The sequence below is a fragment of the Seriola dumerili genome, unplaced genomic scaffold (assembly GCF_002260705.1).
Source record: "Seriola dumerili isolate Sdu_G_001 unplaced genomic scaffold, Sdu_1.0 BDQW01000190.1, whole genome shotgun sequence".
Lineage (NCBI taxonomy): Eukaryota > Metazoa > Chordata > Actinopteri > Carangiformes > Carangidae > Seriola > Seriola dumerili.
Window position 1 is genome coordinate 416,952 of NW_019174445.1, and position 20,673 is coordinate 437,624.

Sequence of the window (20,673 nt, forward strand, 5' to 3'; positions counted from 1 at the left end):
AAAAGGGTGTGAACATCAGGCAATGAGATGCCTTTGTTCATTTGTACAAAGTGTTTTTGTTCAGCCTCGGCTCGCCCTGATGCGAGGAGTTTTGTGACATTGTGTCGCGGTGCATTTTGGGGTCATGCTGTCTTTACGTTAATGAGGAGTTGACATTATCGCTGCTTGTTGGCTAAAGTCATGGGTTCAACCAGTCTTTAACCGCTGTCGAGGATTTACAGTGAATTCAGAAGCTGCACATTTAGGCAGACGAGTAAAAAGATCAATGTATAAAAACAGAAAGAAAACGTTTGTGTTGAGGCCAAATCTGCAGCATTTGGGTTATCTCTTGTTAACGTGTCATTGTTATATTTATGTGTGATAATAAAACCTACAGATTTCATTAAAATGTAAGATGACTCTGTAAATGTGTTTGGTTTTTATGTAGTGTATTGATAAAGCAAGAGACCTCCTGGATGCTGAGCTGACGGCCATGGCTGGAGAGAGCTACAGTCGAGCTTACGGGGTAAGTTTTCCTTCGAGACCGCCAAAAATATTCAACCTCTGGCTTCAGTCGATCGTCTCATTTTTCATGGAGTTCATGTGCACAAGGATTATGCCACAGCAACAAAATTTTTTTTTTATTAAAGTGATGATTTATAAAAATTTAAGTCTCTGCACTTCCCTCTTTTAAAAGTCAAAATCATAAATATTGACAGTTTCTCCGCTGCGCCAAGCTCCGATTTTATTTTATCATCTATTTACATGGAATTATACAAGAAACATTTCAAACCAGAGGCTGCAGTGTCCCTCTCATACAGATGTCAATCATGAAAAGCCATTTGATCCGAGTTGATTTTGATTTACAAAATACCGCAGCTGTCCACCATGAAGACTGACAGCCGACACACTTCAGTCGACATCTAGATTTTAGAGGCTGTTTCAAATGTCAGACGTAAACAAAGCCATCAAAATGCAGATGACCGACCTTTTTCTGACAGATGCCTCACAAGAAGCTCCAGTCGGTTAATTTACAGGCTTTAATGATGCTTTTACATTGCACAGAAGGGGCTTCTGCCTCATCCGCACAATTTTGAACTATGATATAATAATGCATATGTGGATTGAGAGTGAATCTGTGTGTGTGTGTGTGTGTGTGTGTGTGTTTGTTTTCCAGGCCATGGTATCTTGCCAGATGCTGTCAGAGCTGGAGGAGGTGATCCAGTACAAGCTGGTGCCAGAGAGGAGGGACATCATCAGGGAAACATGGTGGGAGAGGCTTCAGGTAAGTACAGCACATGATGTATGGACACACACACACTCACACACACGCACGCACTCACAAACGCAACTACAGATACGATGTAAAGCAGATGTTGGAAAGGCTACTGTAACTAATGGGAAACATTACAAGCCATGCACCATACACACTGTGGAAGACACATGCTAATACCTCAGTGTGGCTTCACCGTCGTGTGTGTTTGTGTGTTTATGTCTAAAATTTAAAGTAATTTCAAGGGACAGTTGAAAAAGTTGAATCATCTTTTGCTCAGGTAAAAGGTTATTTATACTTCAAAGTCAAAAAATATGCTCCACCTGCTACAATCTCTCCAGACCACATTCACAACCTCAGAATTGTAGTGACATTAACAGAGAAAGAGAATCAATAATTGTTTTAAGAATCTATGGTTATTAGCACACTATCCACTCGACTGTGTTCTAGTGCCTTGTCACTTTTCTTATATTCTAATGAGCTAAATGTTGTTGTTGCCCTGTGATTACAGTAGGAAGCAGCCTTTCACATTAGATTCTGGGTGTTTGTGTTTGTAGCAGGTTGTGTATATACATATATATATATATATATATATATATATATATATATGTGTGTATATGTGTATATGTGTGTGTGTGTGTGTGTGTGTGTATGTAGACAACACTAGCGGCAGAGGAGGTCAGTGTAAACTGCTGATTGCTTGTTTCCTTCCACTTAACTTGAAGCTTGTGATGTCTGCAGTTGGAAAAACAAGAGTTAAATGTTGTGAAAGTGAAATCAGATCCGAGCCACACTTTTCTAAGAAACTCATTTCAGCCACTTGCCCCTGTGTCCTGATTGTTTTGGTTATCGACTTGGAGGTCCTGACCATGAGTGAGAGCTGGCACATACAGTCGTTAGTTACCCGGGGTCATGAGGACTGACCTTTCCAAAACACAGCTACACACACACACGATCACTTTTGATCAAACTCGCCATTGCCAAAACGAATATATTGTGCAACCTAGCATGTAAACCTATCCAGGCTCCTTCTGTTTCCCCAGACTGATTGTAATTACTATTATTATCATTATTAATTGTGAATTACAGTTTTGTACATGCTGTTAAGTGAGACAGGAGGATGTGTGCAATAACCACAAATCCACAAGTGGTTTACAAATGTTTGCCGCCAGCCAAAGCTTTGGAATTTGAGACGAATGCCATCTGATCCAAGATAATACTGTTCAAGTTCATCTTTTCCATGTTGGACATTTTACAGCTGAATCAAAATGTGATCATTCGAAAAGGCCCCGGCCTTGCATGTGCACCGTGAGGGAAGAATTTAAGTCGTGCAGATGAACTAATAACTTTTGATCTGTTGTGCACCATTCCTGACTCTCCACATTATACATGCTGTATCAAACTGAACTGAACACAGCGTGTACAGTATAATGCTTCTTACTCTAAGTCCCTGTCGGCATTCCTCAAAACCCCCCAAAAAACCAAACAAAAACCAGCATCATCCTTTACTTTGCTCACAGCTCAGCAAGATTTTATCTATCCGAAAACTGCATGTGCTGTCATGAACTGTTCCTTTGTACTTTTTTCAAAATCAAACTTGAAAAACTGTTGAATACAGCACTGGGTGCAAAAAGTCGTATTCTTCTTATTCCACTGCAGAATGTCACAGTGAAGAAATAATCCAACATAAATATGGCATTGTCTCTGTCCGCACAAATGAAATGATAATATAGGAGAAAGATTATTATTATTTAGAGCTCAACAAAATGGCTCATTATTTAATTATTTTTTCATAAAACCAAACAAGGAGACCAAACAGAGAGATTGATGTTTTCTAGAAACAGATGAGGAGTGTGAATGTGAATTAATTCCAGCCAATTAGCTGAAAATGAGCAACAGTCCATTGTTTGCATTTGCATTTTAATTAAATTGAAAAAGCATTAGTAGCAAAAAAAAAAAAATATTTTGATGATGATGACAGAGACTCAAACAAAAGTTTAACCATTAGTTGGTGAATTATAGTTTTGTGAAGTATTTGTTTTTGCCTATACATAAAAAGGCTTGATATTAATCAGCACCAAGACCTGTTGTTCTCATCAGAGCTGAGCTGTTTCTGAGATGACTGGTTTTACCGAGCTGTCAAAATGCATGAACCAATTTCCTTGTGACATTTCAAAGGTTTCTCTAAAATTTGCCTGAGCGCTGAATGGAAAGCGTTATATACACAGCCAGATCGCTGTGCAGTAAAACAAAGATACTCTTGATCATCTTGACTTTTTCCATTCATAAAAGATGGAGGTTGGTTAGGGGGGGGGCGCAGCAAACACACAGGGCCCATAATGGCAGCACCAAAGCTGGGGCTGCAACACCTGACAGGTTCCTTCCTCCTATAGTGATTTATTGGAGACTGACCTCACACATCTGTCAGGGAGTCACTGTCCTTTACCCCGTCTTTGTTCCTCCGACAGTCTTCCTCATGAAAGTAGCGGAGGTACGGCGAAGGCTGAATGAAAACGCTGCACCCCATCTTTTGTGGGGTCCAGTGGGGGTTGAACATTATTTTACACAGTGACATTTACACAGTTTAATATCTCCGTACTGAAATTAAAGGATGGATCAAATAAATAATTGGAGATTTTTTAGGAAAACTCATTCAACAGCCCGACACATTTGTGGCATTGTACACACACACACACACACACACACTGTTATACAAACACAATATACATTACTACTCCCTGCAGTTCAGTAGTGCAATATTCTCCATGCAATGCTTTTGTACAGACATTGATTGTAAGTAATCAATAAACACTGGAGGGACTTTATTTTACTTTAACTTCTGCAGAAAAGCAGTAAGTTAACCCAATTCTTTTTTCTTGAAATTTACATGACCTTTCGGTTCTTTGTACCATTTAAGGTTATTTACTGGACTTGAACAACTTACATTTCAATAAAAACGGGTAAAAAGAAAGGGTGCACTAAAGCCTTTGACTGGTAGTTTACGATAAGGGCAAATGAGGGCAGAAAGAGCGAGGGAGGTTACGCGGTACGTGCCTCAGACCGCCTGATGCCCTCAATGACACACTGTTGTTCCTTTTATTCAAGATGAATGAACTGGATAAATTGGCTTCTTATAACTTCTCAGCACAAAAATGTCAGTAATTTCTTGTTGTTAAAACCCCAGACTAAACTGTCCTAGTCGTTGTGATCATCAGCTTTGGCTCTTGCCAGATTCAACCTGCGCTCATCCCCTTATCCCATCATGTTAAGCCTTCTTCCGAAACTGTGGTATTTAATTCCAGCCTCAGCATTTCAACAGCTTGCCCCAACACACTATTGCCTTCTAAGGAAAAGTTAGAGGGGGGAGAACAAGGACTATGAAATCCCCACATCAGACACAAAGATGGGTTGAATTATTTTTTGAAGCTAGTTGAAATTAGTTGTGTTGTTTGTTGCCATTCAGCGTAATACGACAAACCCTTGCAGCAGTGTAATTACAATCAACTTACATCAATGTCCTTTCTAATGAAATCATTATTCTCCAACCCCCCCCTCCCCCTGTATATATATGTCTTAAATTCAAATCATACAGAGTGGATTAGTGTCGTGTTTGTGCTGCCTGCCTCAGCGGCTCTGTGTTATATCATGATCATGAGGTTGGGGTTAAGAGAATATCTGATAGAGATCGTCAGCTAATGGTCTTTACAGATGTACCAAAAAAAAGAACTGTATGTTTTCATTTTTTTCTCTGGCACGTGAACCTGTGCTCACATGTGCGGGCATGTTGAAGACAGGGACCACTGGTAGTAGTAGTACCCCCTAGGGTTTCAACTTGACCGGTCTCTCACGTGTTGCTCTTTCTCTTGAGTTTAACGACGAGGTGCTTCTCTTTGAAGCGGCTAACAAAAGAGTACGCAGTTTAACCCGCTGTTTTTATTTTCTATTCTCCTCCAGGGTTGTCAGCGGATTGTGGAGGACTGGCAGAGGATCCTGATGGTCCGATCACTGGTCATCAGCCCCCACGAGGACATGAGGACTTGGCTGAAGTACGCCAGCCTCTGTGGCAAGAGTGGACGTCTGGTCAGTGCATTCAGTGAAAGGCCACAAAAACGAGACCCGACGTGTTTTAAACGGGATGTTGCTTTAGCGGCAGTGTCGAGTGCTATCGTATAGCATTTAAGAAAACTTGCTACTACTTCTGGAAATCTACTACACTATAACAAACTGTTTAAAAAGACACCAATGATGTATAATATGACATCCGTCCAAGGCCTCCTTAGTATCCTCATGTCTGACTCTGATCATGCATACTGTAATTAATTGTAATGCCATAACATTCAGGAGGAATAAATCAAGAGTTGATTAAATAAGTCTCGTCAAAGGGAAAAGGGAAGTCGAGCTCAGACGTAGTTAAGTGCAACCATGAATCCCGGCCATGAAATTAAACTTCATTTTCAACCTGTTTTAAGTTGGCGCTGATGAAAGTAGCGCAGCACTCTCAATCACACTGTTTAGAAACCTGAAACCACATATCTTCTCAATTAAAGCGGCGCAATTTTCCATCCTTTTTATATATATATATATTTATATATATATATACTGTTATTCTAATTTATTCCAAGGGAAGCCAATTTTTCTATCTGCACATTGTTGTTGTATTTAAGCGCGCACACAGGATGACAGAATCACCAACAGTGATGTAACTGCAAAAAGAGATGTGATTGGCCAACGTCAAACAGCAGGAAATGTAATTACAAGGGGTTGGAAAAAATGACCCCACTAAGACTTAGAGTATACCTTTGTGTGGAGTGGTGAGGTTAGGCTTTTTGCCCCTCTCTTTTTTTTTCCTGTTTCTGTCTTTTAAAATGTTCTTATTCCCATCATCCTACATCCTTACTGTTTCGTGACTCATTCCTAAAGAAATATAAAGGTCAACGTGTAATCAAGCTCTTTATCGTCTTGGGGGAGGGGGGTAGTTGTCATCCTCGCCCCCTGGGATCTTCTTGAACTGTAAAACCCTTCTGACCACTCATTTGACCTTTCACCTCTGTTGCTCTCTTCATCCCTTCAGGCACTGGCCCATAAGACCCTGGTGCTCCTTCTGGGTGTCGACCCCTCCAAACAACTTGATCACCCGCTGCCCACAGCCCACCCACACGTCACCTACGCTTACATGAAGTACATGTGGAAGAGTACCCGCAAGGTAGGAGCAAACAGACTGTTGATGCTTTGTAATTCAGACATTTGTTTGTTTGTTTTTAATACATTTCACATACATTATACATTTTGTTTTCTTTTTGCTTTCTGTTAGTCATCATACAGGAAGCACTGGTTCAGGCTAGATAGCAAAAAGCAACATGCAAGCTTGTAAATATGTCTGATGCTTATCACTTTTATGTGGATGTTTTTATTGCAACATGAGGCAACAATCAAGAGGTTCAAAGAGGCTAGAAAGGAAGCGCTTCAATTACCGGCACGCACATTAGTGACATAAACAGCTAATTAATTAAATGTTGCAGCCCCGAGAAACATCAACACCGACAAACTACATCTGTTAAAAAAAAAAAAAAAGGAATTGAACTCACTTGTGAGTGAAGTCAGATTTTACTGAATTTGATTTCCTGGATCCTGGATGATGTCTGTTTGGACAGAGTTAGTGTTTCATAAATTGCGAACACTCACAGGTCGTGCAGAGTTTGGTTGAATTTGCATTAATTACTGTGATGCCTGCGGAGACTGACTAATATAACTCGGTGTTATGTAAGGTTTGAGTCTGACTTGGTCAGTAAAATCAACTAGATTAATGTTGATGTTAATCTTTTGTATCCATGGCAACAGTGGGTGAAGTAAGCCTCGCTTTGAAGAGAAGAAATGTATTTATTCAGCATCCGGCACAAGAGACGCTTGCCAACTAGCAGCGGCGGTGACCTGACGGTATACTGTATATTTCACACCACGTGTCACCAGAGCAGCTCGAGATGGAACGGCTCTGCTGTTTGCCATTTTTACCTCCCACCCCCCCTTCCACCCACCCACCCCCCTTCAACCCACGCACCCACCGCACACAACAACAACTTTCACATGCAGTATATACAGCCCCCAAACACACATAAACACACCCACATTTATTACCAGGTGTTGAATAATGTTTGTGGCTCCACAGTGCAGGTCTCATTAGGGGGCTTAGGTAAGTGTGAGCATAAGCAGTCCTGTTGCCAGTGCTACTCACCAGACAAATCAGAAAATAAAAATACACACACACACACACACACACACACACACACACACACACACACACACACACACACACACACACACACACACACACACACACACACAGCTGGAAAGGACCGATCTACTGTTTCGGGGGCTTTAGAACAGTATGGAATATCAGCTCTGTCTGTTACTCATCACACTTGCCATGACTGGAGTGTTACTGAGTGAAAACCACACAGTAGTGGGTCATCTGCTCCGGTTAGATGATTTGTCGTACTTCAGTGAACAGGATCTGACTCAGTCAAATAATTCAAATAACTTATTTTCCAAGGTCATTTCAGCGTAAGTGAGTTTTTCATTTTCTCAGCTGTGGTTAATATCACAAATCTGTGCAAGTGGTGTTGCGTGTAGTACAGACTGCCTTTACTTTACTTAGATAAAGATGCGACAAGTTCCAAGTATGAAAAACATTTAAACCGTGACAGCAGAAGTGGCCTGGGCAGATAGAGTTGCAGGATTTTCCCCTGTGAGCCATTGGTGAGTCCAGTAACACTGATATGAACAGAAAAGAATGTCCAGTGTTGTCGGGCTGTCCTGCATTAGACCGGGCCGTCAACTTCGTAGAAGTGGTAAGATCCCGGCAACCGATGAGTTCATCACAATACTTATGATGTGTCAGAGGAAGGCTGTGGAATACATCTCAAATTTATAAAAAAAACAATTGTGCCAACTATAGCTCACTGTCGATCACAAATCACATGCTTGTATTGAATTCAGAGTGATCTCAGGTACAAAGAGCCACAGACAAATCAATTTCTCTGACTGACACCAAGCCGTATCTGTTTCATGCCTCTCCAGATCGATGCCTTTCAGCACATGCAGCACTTTGTGCAAGGGATGCAGCAGCAGGCCCAGCACGCCATCGCGGCCGAGGACCAGCAGCACAAGCAGGAGGTCCACAAACTGATGGCCAGGTCTGTCTCTTTACTGGAAGCACAGTAGCAGCAGCAGTTCACCATCTAATGAGCCCCTTTTCACAGAACACATTTCGACAAGAGGAAAAGCACAAATGTGAAAAATAAAATGAACGATGGCTGAACTCCATTTAGCCGCTTCAGTTTCAGGATGTTGTTCACGCTGGCTCACGGTCGCACCGTCATGAAAAAAGAATGGGAGCCAGCGTTGGGGTTATTACCAAACACCTGTGCTTCTACTGTGATTCGTCACATTATCGAATGGATTATGGAGAATTTCAAATATCTACACACTCTTCCAGACCTTTTCAGTTTTATTGAGCGAAGGCCCAAAATCCAAATATAATTCCAGAAGATATTTTCACTTTAATTAGTTCAAAATAAACATTTAACCGCAGGTGTCCTTGAGCGGGGTTCCCGGGGGCCTGAGCAAAACGATGAATAATTAATTTTCACGGTAATTCCATCCAAAAAAAAACATCTAAAAACAAAATTCTGATCAAACTTTGCGTCACAAGTTTGAGAGCCACTGCCTTCATGCACAATTATCAGCTGTAACGAGCTGAAACTGTTGAGAGGGAAAGTTACTCCGCAGTTAGTCAAACTCACCAAAAGTAATGCCAATGTGTCATTATGTGCTTTTTTAACACCCTCTTTAGCACAATGGAGAAAACCCAAAGCAACATGCTGAGTCAAGGAAAAAGTAACCTCATGTATTTTGCCATCCTGTTGTCAACACACGGGGTCAAGTGCAGTGCATTCTGCTTCTTTTCCATGAGCAGCTTTTACTAGTCGATTGGCATCCTCCGGTCTTTTTCAAAGCTGGCCGGATTGTCTGAATTTCTCACCTCAAGTCTTCTCAATAAAATGATCCCTTTTGGCATTTCGCACCACGCAGCTACTTACAGGGCATTCAGAAGGTATTTAGACACCTTCACTTTTTTTGTTATTTTGTTATGTTGCAGCCTCATGCTAAAATCATTTATTCTTTTCCCCCTCATCAGTCTACACTCAATCCCCCGCAATGACAAAGCCAAAACAAAATTTGAGACATTTCTGCAAATTTATTCAAATGAAAAATTGAAATATCACATTGACACAAGTTTTGTGTAACTGAATACTTTCTGAATGCACTGTGTCACAAACCAAACATGGCACCATGCCTACGGGACATCACCGGGTGCGTCTCCTCTCCCAGTGGGTGTTGTGATCGTCTTCTGATTGTCCTGGTGCAGACTTGGCACCTTCATACTATCATTACCTCACCTCACTACGGGAACAGATGCAGTGTGGAGTCTGTTCAAACTGTTGTCAGCACAAAACTTAAAATATATAATAATTATCATGTGTTTTCAGACGCCGATTTAGAAAATTAGAAAACGGAAAGTTTTGTATTTAGCTTGAAATTACTTAAAAAGTAGTTTGCAGGCTCTTGTGAGCTCATCAACACATTTAAAGGGTAATATCTGAAGCTCTCTCCTTTAGGACTGAAGGTCAGCAGCTTGCCAGGGCAGGAGAGGGAATAACTGACTTTACTTTGACTGAGAATTTGACTGCACTGCATTGTCTCACATAGGAGCAGACAGGTATAATCCTATGTGCAGTAAATCACACCGTTGTCTAATCTGGATTTGTGCACAAACATACACCAGTCATGTGCACCCTCCCATCTCATAAATCATGTATGACAACACACGAGCGTGACAACGGGCAGAAGGGGCTTTTTTTTTTTTTCATTTGTGCATCTTCCCGACAGCGACTCCAGCCGTCTGAAGAATGCATGTTGCGGGAAAAACACCTGTATAATGTCAGTCAGGACGGGTTCTCTCCAGACACACTTTGGTGAATGCAGGTTGGCTGTGTGGTATGGAGCACACCTGGTCTGCTCAGTCAGGCACATGCAATCACATGGACGCCTCCACTCTCTCCAAAGAATTCCACTGTAATTTCACTGTTACTTTACTTAAAATCGGTGAGCCTGCTGCGCCTGTCTAAATAAACAGGTTGTTCCAGTGTCCGCAAAAACCCCATCCTCCTCCCACCTCTTCCCCAAAAGCTCGACCTGTTAACCGCTCACGGAAACAGTTTGGCTTGGACGTGCAGAAACCCAAAGTGTGCACTCGCATGGAAAAGCGCTCAGCGGAAATTACATAATCCTGAAAGACAATTTGTTGGAGGTGCTCTGCAAACAATATTCAGCTGATGGATGGGTCGACAGTACAGCGCTTTGCCAGTTTCTCTGCAGTTGTATGTGAATTATACGTCTTGGACCTGCCAAACGCAACTAGTTAGAGTGCTTGCCTCGAAGCATCTGTGTTCCTGAGGGTGATGGATAGAGCTCAGTTCCCCCCCCCTCTGGGATGCCACAGAGCTCACTGTCGGGTTGAAATTGTTTCAGATAATTGAAAATCTCCGGATTTGATCCCAGAACCTTTCAACAGCCGAATGCTCTGCTGCCTTCAGTCGTGATACTTGGGACGAATGCTGAACTGATTTTTCAAGTCTAGTAGCATTATCTCACTCCATTTTAATGAACCACTCTCGGATGTGCTTAATGTCACTATCGAGTCTTTATAAGCAATGACAACATAAGCGGGATCGTAAACTCATGATGTGTCTTTGTGGCTTGTCCCAGAAGTGCATTTGTTTCTAATGTAGTCATGTATTTATTGGATTAGCTGTCACTGCAGAGCTTCTATAACAGCATTGACATCTGACCTCACTAACTTTTATGGTGTTGAAAAAGTTTAGTTTTTTTTTCTGTTTAATGCCACAAAGTTATTATTTTATTTTAATTTTTTAATGTTTCCAGTGTGAAAGTAAAAGCAAGCACTCCAAAAGCGTCCTGTAACTACCACTTGTGGCTGCAGCGGCCTCTGCAGCCACAAGTGGTAATTACAGGACGCTGGAGCATTAAATTCTGTTGGGCTCTGAGTCTGAGTGTTTAAAGGTACTGGAAGTGGCGTAGCCTGAGAAGCTAACAGCTCATGTACAGAAAACAAAGCATATCAATCCCTCAGACAACAAACAGAAAATCTACATCTCACCACAAACCACACTGTCGACTCGTGTCAAGTTAGCATGTGGCTAATCTGATTGGCTGAAAACATCTGAACCCACAGCAGCTAAAAATGTAGATTCTAGGAGCTAGTCTCTTCACCTTCAATACTGAGCTAGCTTCTTCTTATGGCTAGCTGAGGAGCCATAGTCGGTGGGTTGTGACGTAGCGCCCGCTGTAGATCGTACCCGTTCAACCTGAGTTACATAGTGCAAGAACAGACAGTTAGGAATGAGAGAGGCACCGGTTCCCTATTACAAATCAGTGTACCATCAAAATGATTTTGAAGCTGTTATTTTAAGGTAAAATTGTTGGATAATGTTGCTTTAAATGAGGCTAATAATCTATGCTACACCTGTTTTTTTCTGTAACTAAATTAGAAATGGAGAAATGATATCTTGACTGGAAAAAAAGCTGTTATTTAAGTAAAAAACTTAATTTCATGCCGTCCTTTGTCTTTCTGTTTCTCCCTTTGCTCCATGTAGATGTTTCCTGAAGCTGGGTGAGTGGCAGCTCAGTCTGCAGGGGATCAACGAGAGCACCATCCCCAAGGTCTTGCAGTATTACAGCCATTCCACTGAGCATGACCGCAACTGGTACAAGGTCAGTTCATCCCTCTCAGCCCTAACCTTTCACTTCTGACTTCTCTCTGGCCGCAGTAAAATCCCAGCTGTGTCAGCCGGAGCTTGCCCTGACACCGGCGTGTCACCTGGAAAACTTTAGACCCCGTTTTATTGCCATTAAAGCAAACGTGCCATAAAATGGTTGTTTGTTTAGTTTTCGTTTTTTTGACTGTGCACAGCTCATGTGTTTTTCTTAATAGATTGTTATACTTGTTGTGGTTCTTCTGATGCATCAGAGATATAAGGTGATGGAAGAGATGAGAGATGAGAGATGAGATGCTGAGAGCATCTCTGCTTTTTTCTTGCCCATGCCTGTGCTGCAGGCTTCAAGGATGCCACTAGACCCACACACACACCCCTTAAATAGCTGGTTGCATAACACAGCAAACATCAAACTCATATGTTTGGATCAGAAAAATTACAGCCCCTGGGGAGATATCTGTCCCTCAGCAAACTGGAAAAATTACATCATGAACAACGTGGAACGTGGAAGTCATTTCCCGTTACCACCTCTTAGAAATCCAGTTTCACCCAGTCTGTGCCCTCTCTCGGCAGGCCTGGCATGCCTGGGCGGTGATGAATTTCGAGGCGGTGCTGCACTACAAACACCAGAACCAAGGACGCGACGAGAAGAAGAAGCTGAGGCACGCCAGCGGTGCCAGCGCCAATAGCGAAGCCAGCAACAGCGACAGCGAGGTCGACAGCACTGACCACAGTCCCGTGCCCTCGCCGGGGCAGAAAAAGGTCAATGAGGTGAGAGCCACAGAGAATTAAACTCTCTTCACATCCATCCACATCAGTCATTCAGTGCTCTCTTCTCTCCCAGCGCTCCCAGTCCAACCAAGGCAGAAATGTTTAGTTAGGATACCTGCACGTCATAACTACACTGTCTGCGTCGACCATGCAGTGTTTCAGCCCACTCATAGCTAAATACCTTGTACAATCACATTTTTTCAACACATTAACTCTATTGAACAGCTACAGATCCCATTATGCACATACTTCTCATAAAAGCATCAAGTCTCTGCTTCTCGTACACATATCTTATAATACTTTCATTTCAGTTGTGCTTAATCTTTTTTCTCCTCAGTAATAGTAAAATTATAAATTCTGAGCGTCCTCTCTAATAGGGCTTTTCTCGTTTTGTCATGCATGAAAACTCTGTCTGTTGTGTCTCTCCACAGGACCTCTCCAAGACGTTGCTCTTGTACACAGTTCCTGCTGTTCAGGGTTTCTTCCGCTCCATTTCCCTGTCCAGAGGAAATAACCTGCAGGACACACTCAGGTCAGTTAAATGACTGTAACGCAAGCTGGACGAGTGATCCCAGCAAACGAGCAGCACCCATGTTCAGGGGCACTCGGCAGATGTGGTGTGTGGGGGTAGGAGGACCTCTAGTGGGTGACTGTGATTGCACTTCATTTCATTGTCCTTAATAAGCAGGTAAGAAAAGATTACGATTTAAGTCTTTGTCTGTTTGTTCTCTGCTCAGGGTTCTGACTCTTTGGTTTGACTATGGTCATTGGCCTGAAGTGAATGAAGCCCTGGTGGAAGGCATCAAGACCATTCAAATCGACACCTGGCTCCAGGTAATACATGCACACACACACACACACACACACACACACACACACACACACACACACACACACACACACACACATCTGAGGTGGAGTTAGCTTAGAGATAAAGAAGTGTAATGATTTTTTCCCCATAGAAACTAGAACATTTGATGAGGTAAAGGGTAATGCTGATGTCTCATTAATGCTCACCATAAATAAAAAAAAAAATGTAACAACACTATATTGTCAGTTCCTGCTGATTTGAACACTCATTTATATCCTGCTATATTTTATATTTCACATGTAAAACCATATTACTGAGTTTTTATTCCGCCTTCTCTCTGCTTGTCCAGGTTATCCCTCAGCTCATCGCCCGAATCGACACCCCCCGAGCCCTGGTGGGGCGCCTCATCCACCAGCTGCTGACAGACATCGGACGATATCATCCCCAGGTAATTCTGCTCACACGAGTGCTATTGTTGTTTCACAATATAAAACAGAACCAAGACCCAGAACATTTTTTGTCATAACTGAGTAGAACCATCAGTGAACGGTGATGAATTGCTGGGTTCTTCTTCTCTCCAGGCTTTGATCTACCCTCTGACTGTGGCCTCCAAGTCCACCACCACAGCGCGCCACAATGCCGCTAACAAGATCCTGAAGAACATGTGTGAACACTGCAACACTTTGGTTCAGCAGGCCATGATGGTACAGAGACTGAATCGTTTATATTTACCATAACTGAATTAAAATCATCTTAACATCCTCAACTTAGAAACTTTTTCTTGTGCATAAAATGGGAGCTTCTGCTTGAGCCAGAGTCCCTCTTCTCTGTCTCTTTATTTTTCTGTCTCACATTCAGTTCATTGTTTAGTCGTTGATCTCATAATAAAAGAAAACTGCAGCAATGGAAATGTGCAGTTTGAACCAGAAAATCTGAACTTCCTCTGCCGCTGCTGTGTACTGCACATGCAAAAATCTCTACTGCAGAGCAGGTATTTGTGCTTCGTAGGTTACGCTGAGGTTCCACTGATGTGATTTACTTCTGCATAGTGTAGTGGTTAGACAAATTTGAAGGGATCTAAAATGCCAGATGATATTTTATACCTGTGAGCTTTGACGGGAAAGAACAGTCTGACCTTTTCGTGTTTGTTTTCTCTTCATCCAGGTGAGTGAGGAGCTTATCCGAGTGGCCATCTTATGGCATGAGATGTGGCACGAGGGCCTTGAAGAGGCTTCACGTCTTTACTTCGGTGAGCGCAATGTCAAGGGCATGTTTGCTGTGCTGGAGCCTCTGCACGCCATGATGGAGAGGGGACCACAGACCCTCAAAGAGACCTCTTTTAACCAGGTGCGTGTCATCTCAGGTTGGGGTTGAATTTATAGCTTAGTGCACCTCCACAAACTATAGGCTCTGTTCATCTCCTGTCTGACGTAGATAAAAGGTTGTGGCTTGTAAATTTTGGCTTTGTAACATGTTTTTTTTTGTTGTTGTCGACATTCAGTGGAAACTCTAAATCAGTTCCTTAATTTAGCTCCTGAGAGGTAACGACAAAAAAGTACAATTTGCTTTATATTTGTGTCTAAATTAGATCATTTGCTTTTACTTTCCTGTTGAAGCGTTGAAAAAAAGCTTTATTAGTACACAGTGATTAAAATTCTATTTCCTCTATAGCCACGGGTCTTACCAGTGACCGTAGCTCTCTGCAGTATCAGATGTTTCCATTCAGGCTGCCTTTGCAGATGTGCACCATCGAAAAACAAAATACCTTAACTGAAATCCTAGATTAATCACATCAGAACACTGATATTTAATCGCTTGACATTCAGTATTATAGTCCTGCTTTGGCAAACCATGTTCATTTCTTTGAATGAGTCATTGTGCTGGGACTGAGTGTGTTTGTCTTACTTTGTGCTGCAGGCTTATGGCAGGGACTTGATGGAGGCTCAGGACTGGTGCAGGAAGTACATGCGCTCTGGAAACGTTAAAGACCTGACCCAGGCCTGGGACCTCTACTACCACGTGTTCAGACGCATCTCCAAACAGCTGCCACAGGTGAGTGAAACTACGTCGCTGCACTGAAATTACCACCTTGTAATAACCACAACAATCTATTTCAGGTACTAATATTTTACTGACATCTGTATCTATTTTTGTAAGTATAGGAAAGTATTATTTGTTCTCCAAAAAGAACAAAAGAAGATGTCAAACTGTACCAGTGAACTTCAACCACAAAAACTCATGTAAATCAGAGAAATGTGGTTGAAAAGAATCAGCACGTCTTTTATGTTTCATGGGGAAATTGGAGCTGACATCCCACCAGTCCTGCATGCCCATGTCCAGTCCAATCTCTCATCAGATGTGCTGAGATATATTTGGCCTTTCATGTCTTGACTATTTCTTTGATCTCATGACAAGGTAAATCTGAAGTACTGTCTCTTTAGACATGTAAAATTGTATAAAGAAGAAGCGGGGCGTTCAGCGGTGATTGGAAGATAATGATACAGAAACAGGGCGCGCTTGTTTCATTCATCGCCGTCTGGGCGAGACAAGACGCCAGAAGTAGTGTTGAAAGATGGTAGGATGTGATGAGGCAGGGATGATGTGAGTTAAAGAGGAATGGCACAGAACATCATGGGAAAACATTTCCCCTTTTAATATCACATTTGTGAAGGATACCTTAAATAATATCGGGCCAAATCCAGGAACACGGGGATATTTTGTCACATGGATTCTACAAGTTGCAGCTGATTTTGTCTCTGGTAATGGCTTTTATTTAAGCCTGGGTATTAGCTTGCACAAGTTGTACAATTATCTTTTAGCCTTTCACACAACTAGCTATTGTGCTCGAAAATTGCTTTTTTTTTCCCTTTTTTTTTTATTCTGCAACACCTCCCAAAATCCAAACAGACAAAACACAGATGGGCAGTTTTCTTAATCCTGAAACAACTTTTTCCTCTGCTAAAAAAATTCAGTATATTCAGTAGCTAAATCCTTTGATAACTGGCCTCCCTTTTTACATCAAGCCATGCACATTAAAGGTCCCATACTTTACATTTTTCTATGTTTTATTTTAAGTTTTGATCCATAAGAAGATATATTTGTGGTTTTAAGAACCAAAAACTATCTCCTCTTTCAGGCTTCTCCCTGGAGCTCCAGCATAGGCATAGCTGAGGGTGTTGACTGTTTTGTTGTGACATCACAAAGTGACAGAAGTCCTGACGGCATGTTTTAAGAGACAGTTTTTTTTTCCTAATACGAGATGTGTGTCTATTGTTTGTGGATTGCACACTTTGATTCTTTCACCGTATTAATATAGAACCTGCTTTATAATCTTTCTACAACATGAGACCTTAAATATTGCCACTGTGTAAAACACCATGTCCCTGAAGCTGGATAAGCTACTCCAGTTATGACGAACCTGTCTGAGGTAAACGATGCAGATACACGTGAGCTGTACCCAAAGTCAGTTTGACTTAAGGTGGCTTAAACATTACCAACACCAGGTTTTTTCGTAGCTTCTGGAGCCAAGATGAAATGGGACTGATAGATGTCATTTCTCACAGCCGTCACCGTCGTTGTTGCAGAACGACAGTGAAAACAGTTTGTGTCAGGTGCACTCACTTCACAGAGCGAATGGAGACGGCAATACTGTTTGACATTGTGTGGCACAGTCCTGCTCTCGGGGATCCTCCCTGCTGCGACATTACAGTAAGCAGCATGAAATACACAGCATCATAATAAGGTGCTGGGAGCAGTGCAGATATTCCCCCCACGGGGCATTAACATAGAAATAAAACCCTCTCCAGGATGCAGATCCAGAGAAGGGCTGAAGCTTTTATAATTTCACCATAAAACCTTTAAATAGTCTACCAGAGTCCGATTTTACACAGGTCGAATCACTGATCGTTAATTGCAGACAAGCAGAGGAGGCATTTATTGATGCACACGCGGAAAGTGAAATGTTTCCAGTGAGATTTATTAAAGGTTGTGTATTTACAATTCTTTCCAGATAAGACCTGAACTTGCACATGAGCCAGTGTCTGTTACACTCTGCATATTGCTGTAGGCACTGTTGGCAGGAGCTGTTTAGTCACTGGAGTTTTTTTTTTTTTTTTAACGCAGTAGACTAAAAACTAATTGTCTCTTCCTGTGCTACATCCCCACCTCATCAACTTTTTCACGCAGCTGACCTCCCTGGAGCTACAATATGTGTCTCCAAAGCTGCTGATGTGCCGGGACCTGGAGCTGGCTGTACCGGGCACTTATGACCCCAACCAGCCTATCATCCGCATCCAGTCCATCGCCCCCTCCCTGCAGGTCATCACCTCCAAGCAGCGCCCACGCAAACTCACCATCATGGGTAAGATTAGGAGAAAATTGCACAGGCCTTGGCTTCGAAACCCATTATATTAGGAAAATAGATTAACAAATATTCCTAGTCATACGCTTTCAGCAGGCGTGGGCCATCACGTTAGGGAAAATTCAATATTAATAAAATCTTTACCAAATAACAAACAGCTCCGAGGCCACGGTTTATTTTGAATTCATCGGCCATGGCAAAGTTCTGTGTGCGGATAATACAGAGAGTGAGAATCGTCTTTACCAAACAGAAGAAAGATCAGACCAGTGATGAATTTAATACCAAACTGAAACCTAACCAACAGCTTTGTGCCAAAGAAGTCTTCTTCTTCTTTTTTTTTTTTTTCATGTTCTGTCCCAGGAGAAGTCGTGCAGGCGCAGATCGATTTGCCTCCCAACATTGTTCATCGACATTAATTTGAATACAGAAATAAATAATCCTGACACCTCATCTTCACGCTGTGCGATATGAAATACGATCGCGAAGCGCTTCAGAATTGGCTCAGCACCATAAAGTCCCCTTGTCTTGAAGCCAGGTTCCTCGGATTATCAATCACAAGTGGTTCACCCTACCTCGCACTTTTTTTCCACTGGACGGTGCGATACCTCGTCCTGATGATGTATCCCATAAGTGTTACACAACATACTCTGTAAAAGATGATAGCTGATAAATCAACTAACCTCCAGAGCAAGACTCGAGATTAAGACCTGTCACCCCGCTACGGGCCACTTGGATTTACTGTCGGCGCTCTGTCCCCCCAGCGACACTCGACACATAGCTTACTGGGATTGTCATTAGGAGCAGGCCGGGGAGAGAACAGGGACCTCGCTTTACCCGTTCCACTGGAAGTATGAGTTCACTCCTTTAAAGGTATCATGACAATTACAGTGTTACATTACATTTTCCTCTCCGTCGTGCCGAAAACTTGATTCTGCTGAAATAAAAGGATTGAGATGATGTCACAGTTCATCAAGTACGTAGACACATATTTTCCAGTCCGCTCCGATTCATGTTAGTCGATCGAGAAAATGACTTCGACGTCGCAATCGTCAGATGGAGCTCGACATGAACTTCACAAAGCGCTTCGACTTCGTTCCTTCACAAATCACAAGTCTGTCTGTCATTTTTGAGAACCACTCCGAGTCAAAGCGTGAAGAGAAGAGAGGGATTAAAGGAGCAAGGACCTGAGGAATGATGCGGTTCACATGAAATCCTTTATTGTCTGTTTAAACCCAGCAGACGTTGCTTCATGGGAAGGTGATGCTGCAGAGCAGAGAAAAATGGCCCCCGTGCTTCCAAATCCAACCTTATAATGATTCTTTCATGATGCCTTGTGTGTAGTGTATCAATGCTGTGTTTGTGGCGCCCTCTGCAGGCAGCAATGGCCACGAGTTCATGTTCCTGCTGAAGGGCCACGAGGACCTGAGGCAGGACGAGAGAGTCATGCAGCTGTTCGGTTTAGTCAACACTCTGCTGGCCAACGACCCCGCGTCCTTGCGCAAGAACCTCAGGTAGACCCACAGTCATGTTCACACACACACACACACACACACACACACACACACACACACACGGATTTGTTCCACTCTCCCCGTGGGGACACTCAGAGACATAATGCATTCCCTCGCCGTTCACCCTTACCCATCACAAATATACGCCTACCCCCTAACCCTGACCCTAAAACCTCAGTCTAAGTCTTAATCCTAAGAAGAACAGTCTCTTTCCATGGGGACCTCCGTTCTTGTCCCCATGGTAACATGAGTCCCCATGGGTTGGTGTGCATTCAAGTTAAAGTCCCCACTGGGATATAAACATCACACACACACACACACACACACAGACTCTGAGGCACAGTACATTTCACACGTCTTCCGCAGAGACACTCACATACTCACAGCTGTGGACATGAAGCTGAATAACTAGATTATTGAAACCTTGTTAATGAATTGTGTGTGTGTGTGTGTCTTGGCTGTGTGTTGTATTCAACAGCATTCAGCGCTATGCGGTGATCCCCCTGTCCACTAACTCGGGCCTGATTGGCTGGGTACCCCACTGTGACACCCTGCATGCCCTCATCAGAGACTACAGAGAGAAGAAAAAGATTTTGCTCAACATCGAACATCGCATCATGCTGAGGGTGAGGAGCCGCTGAGATCCAGACGGTTTCCACCTCCTTTATTTTCATAACTGGAATCAATCCGAGTGTGTTTTTCCTGTTTGTTTACGTTGTTCGAGAGTTTTCTGTGTTTCAATCAGATTGTTTCATTTAGGACGTTAGGAACAGTCACATTCCCAGGATCGATTTTAATCGTGATATCTCATTCAATACGGACGTATGAGTAAATGAGCGTATGTGCTCACATGTCATTTACTGTTTAGTGCCAACAGTCGGTCTCATTCGTGAAATATTTGTAATTTTCATTTAAAAAACGTCGATACTAAACAACGAATAGAGTCGTCAAAGCTGAGGAAGCATCTGTTTTCAGTGATTATATTGATGAATACCAATCAGTCTTTAATGAAAACACATTCACTGGTCTCTAATTGGCACAAATTAACTACATCTTCCTGCCTCAGAAATGCCCAATTTGGCAAAGGAAGAACGCACATGGTACATAAATATTCT

At 42.5% G+C, this 20,673-nt stretch overlaps 1 protein-coding gene across 2 annotated transcripts in view; it reads left to right on the forward strand.

The window, feature by feature from the left end:
• Positions 1–20,673, forward strand: part of mtor (mechanistic target of rapamycin kinase) — an 85,170-nt gene that overhangs the window by 59,221 nt on the left and 5,276 nt on the right. For both annotated transcript variants that reach the window (XM_022753140.1, XM_022753142.1), the window contains 16 exons: positions 428–505; positions 1,157–1,264; positions 5,207–5,332; positions 6,324–6,455; positions 8,327–8,442; positions 11,986–12,103; positions 12,679–12,876; positions 13,308–13,408; positions 13,614–13,710; positions 14,037–14,135; positions 14,269–14,391; positions 14,852–15,034; positions 15,605–15,739; positions 17,873–18,047; positions 19,423–19,558; positions 20,037–20,184. In XM_022753140.1, the coding sequence (XP_022608861.1) occupies positions 428–505; positions 1,157–1,264; positions 5,207–5,332; positions 6,324–6,455; positions 8,327–8,442; positions 11,986–12,103; positions 12,679–12,876; positions 13,308–13,408; positions 13,614–13,710; positions 14,037–14,135; positions 14,269–14,391; positions 14,852–15,034; positions 15,605–15,739; positions 17,873–18,047; positions 19,423–19,558; positions 20,037–20,184 (2,073 nt within the window). The remainder of the gene's footprint in view (positions 1–427; positions 506–1,156; positions 1,265–5,206; positions 5,333–6,323; positions 6,456–8,326; positions 8,443–11,985; positions 12,104–12,678; positions 12,877–13,307; positions 13,409–13,613; positions 13,711–14,036; positions 14,136–14,268; positions 14,392–14,851; positions 15,035–15,604; positions 15,740–17,872; positions 18,048–19,422; positions 19,559–20,036; positions 20,185–20,673) is intronic.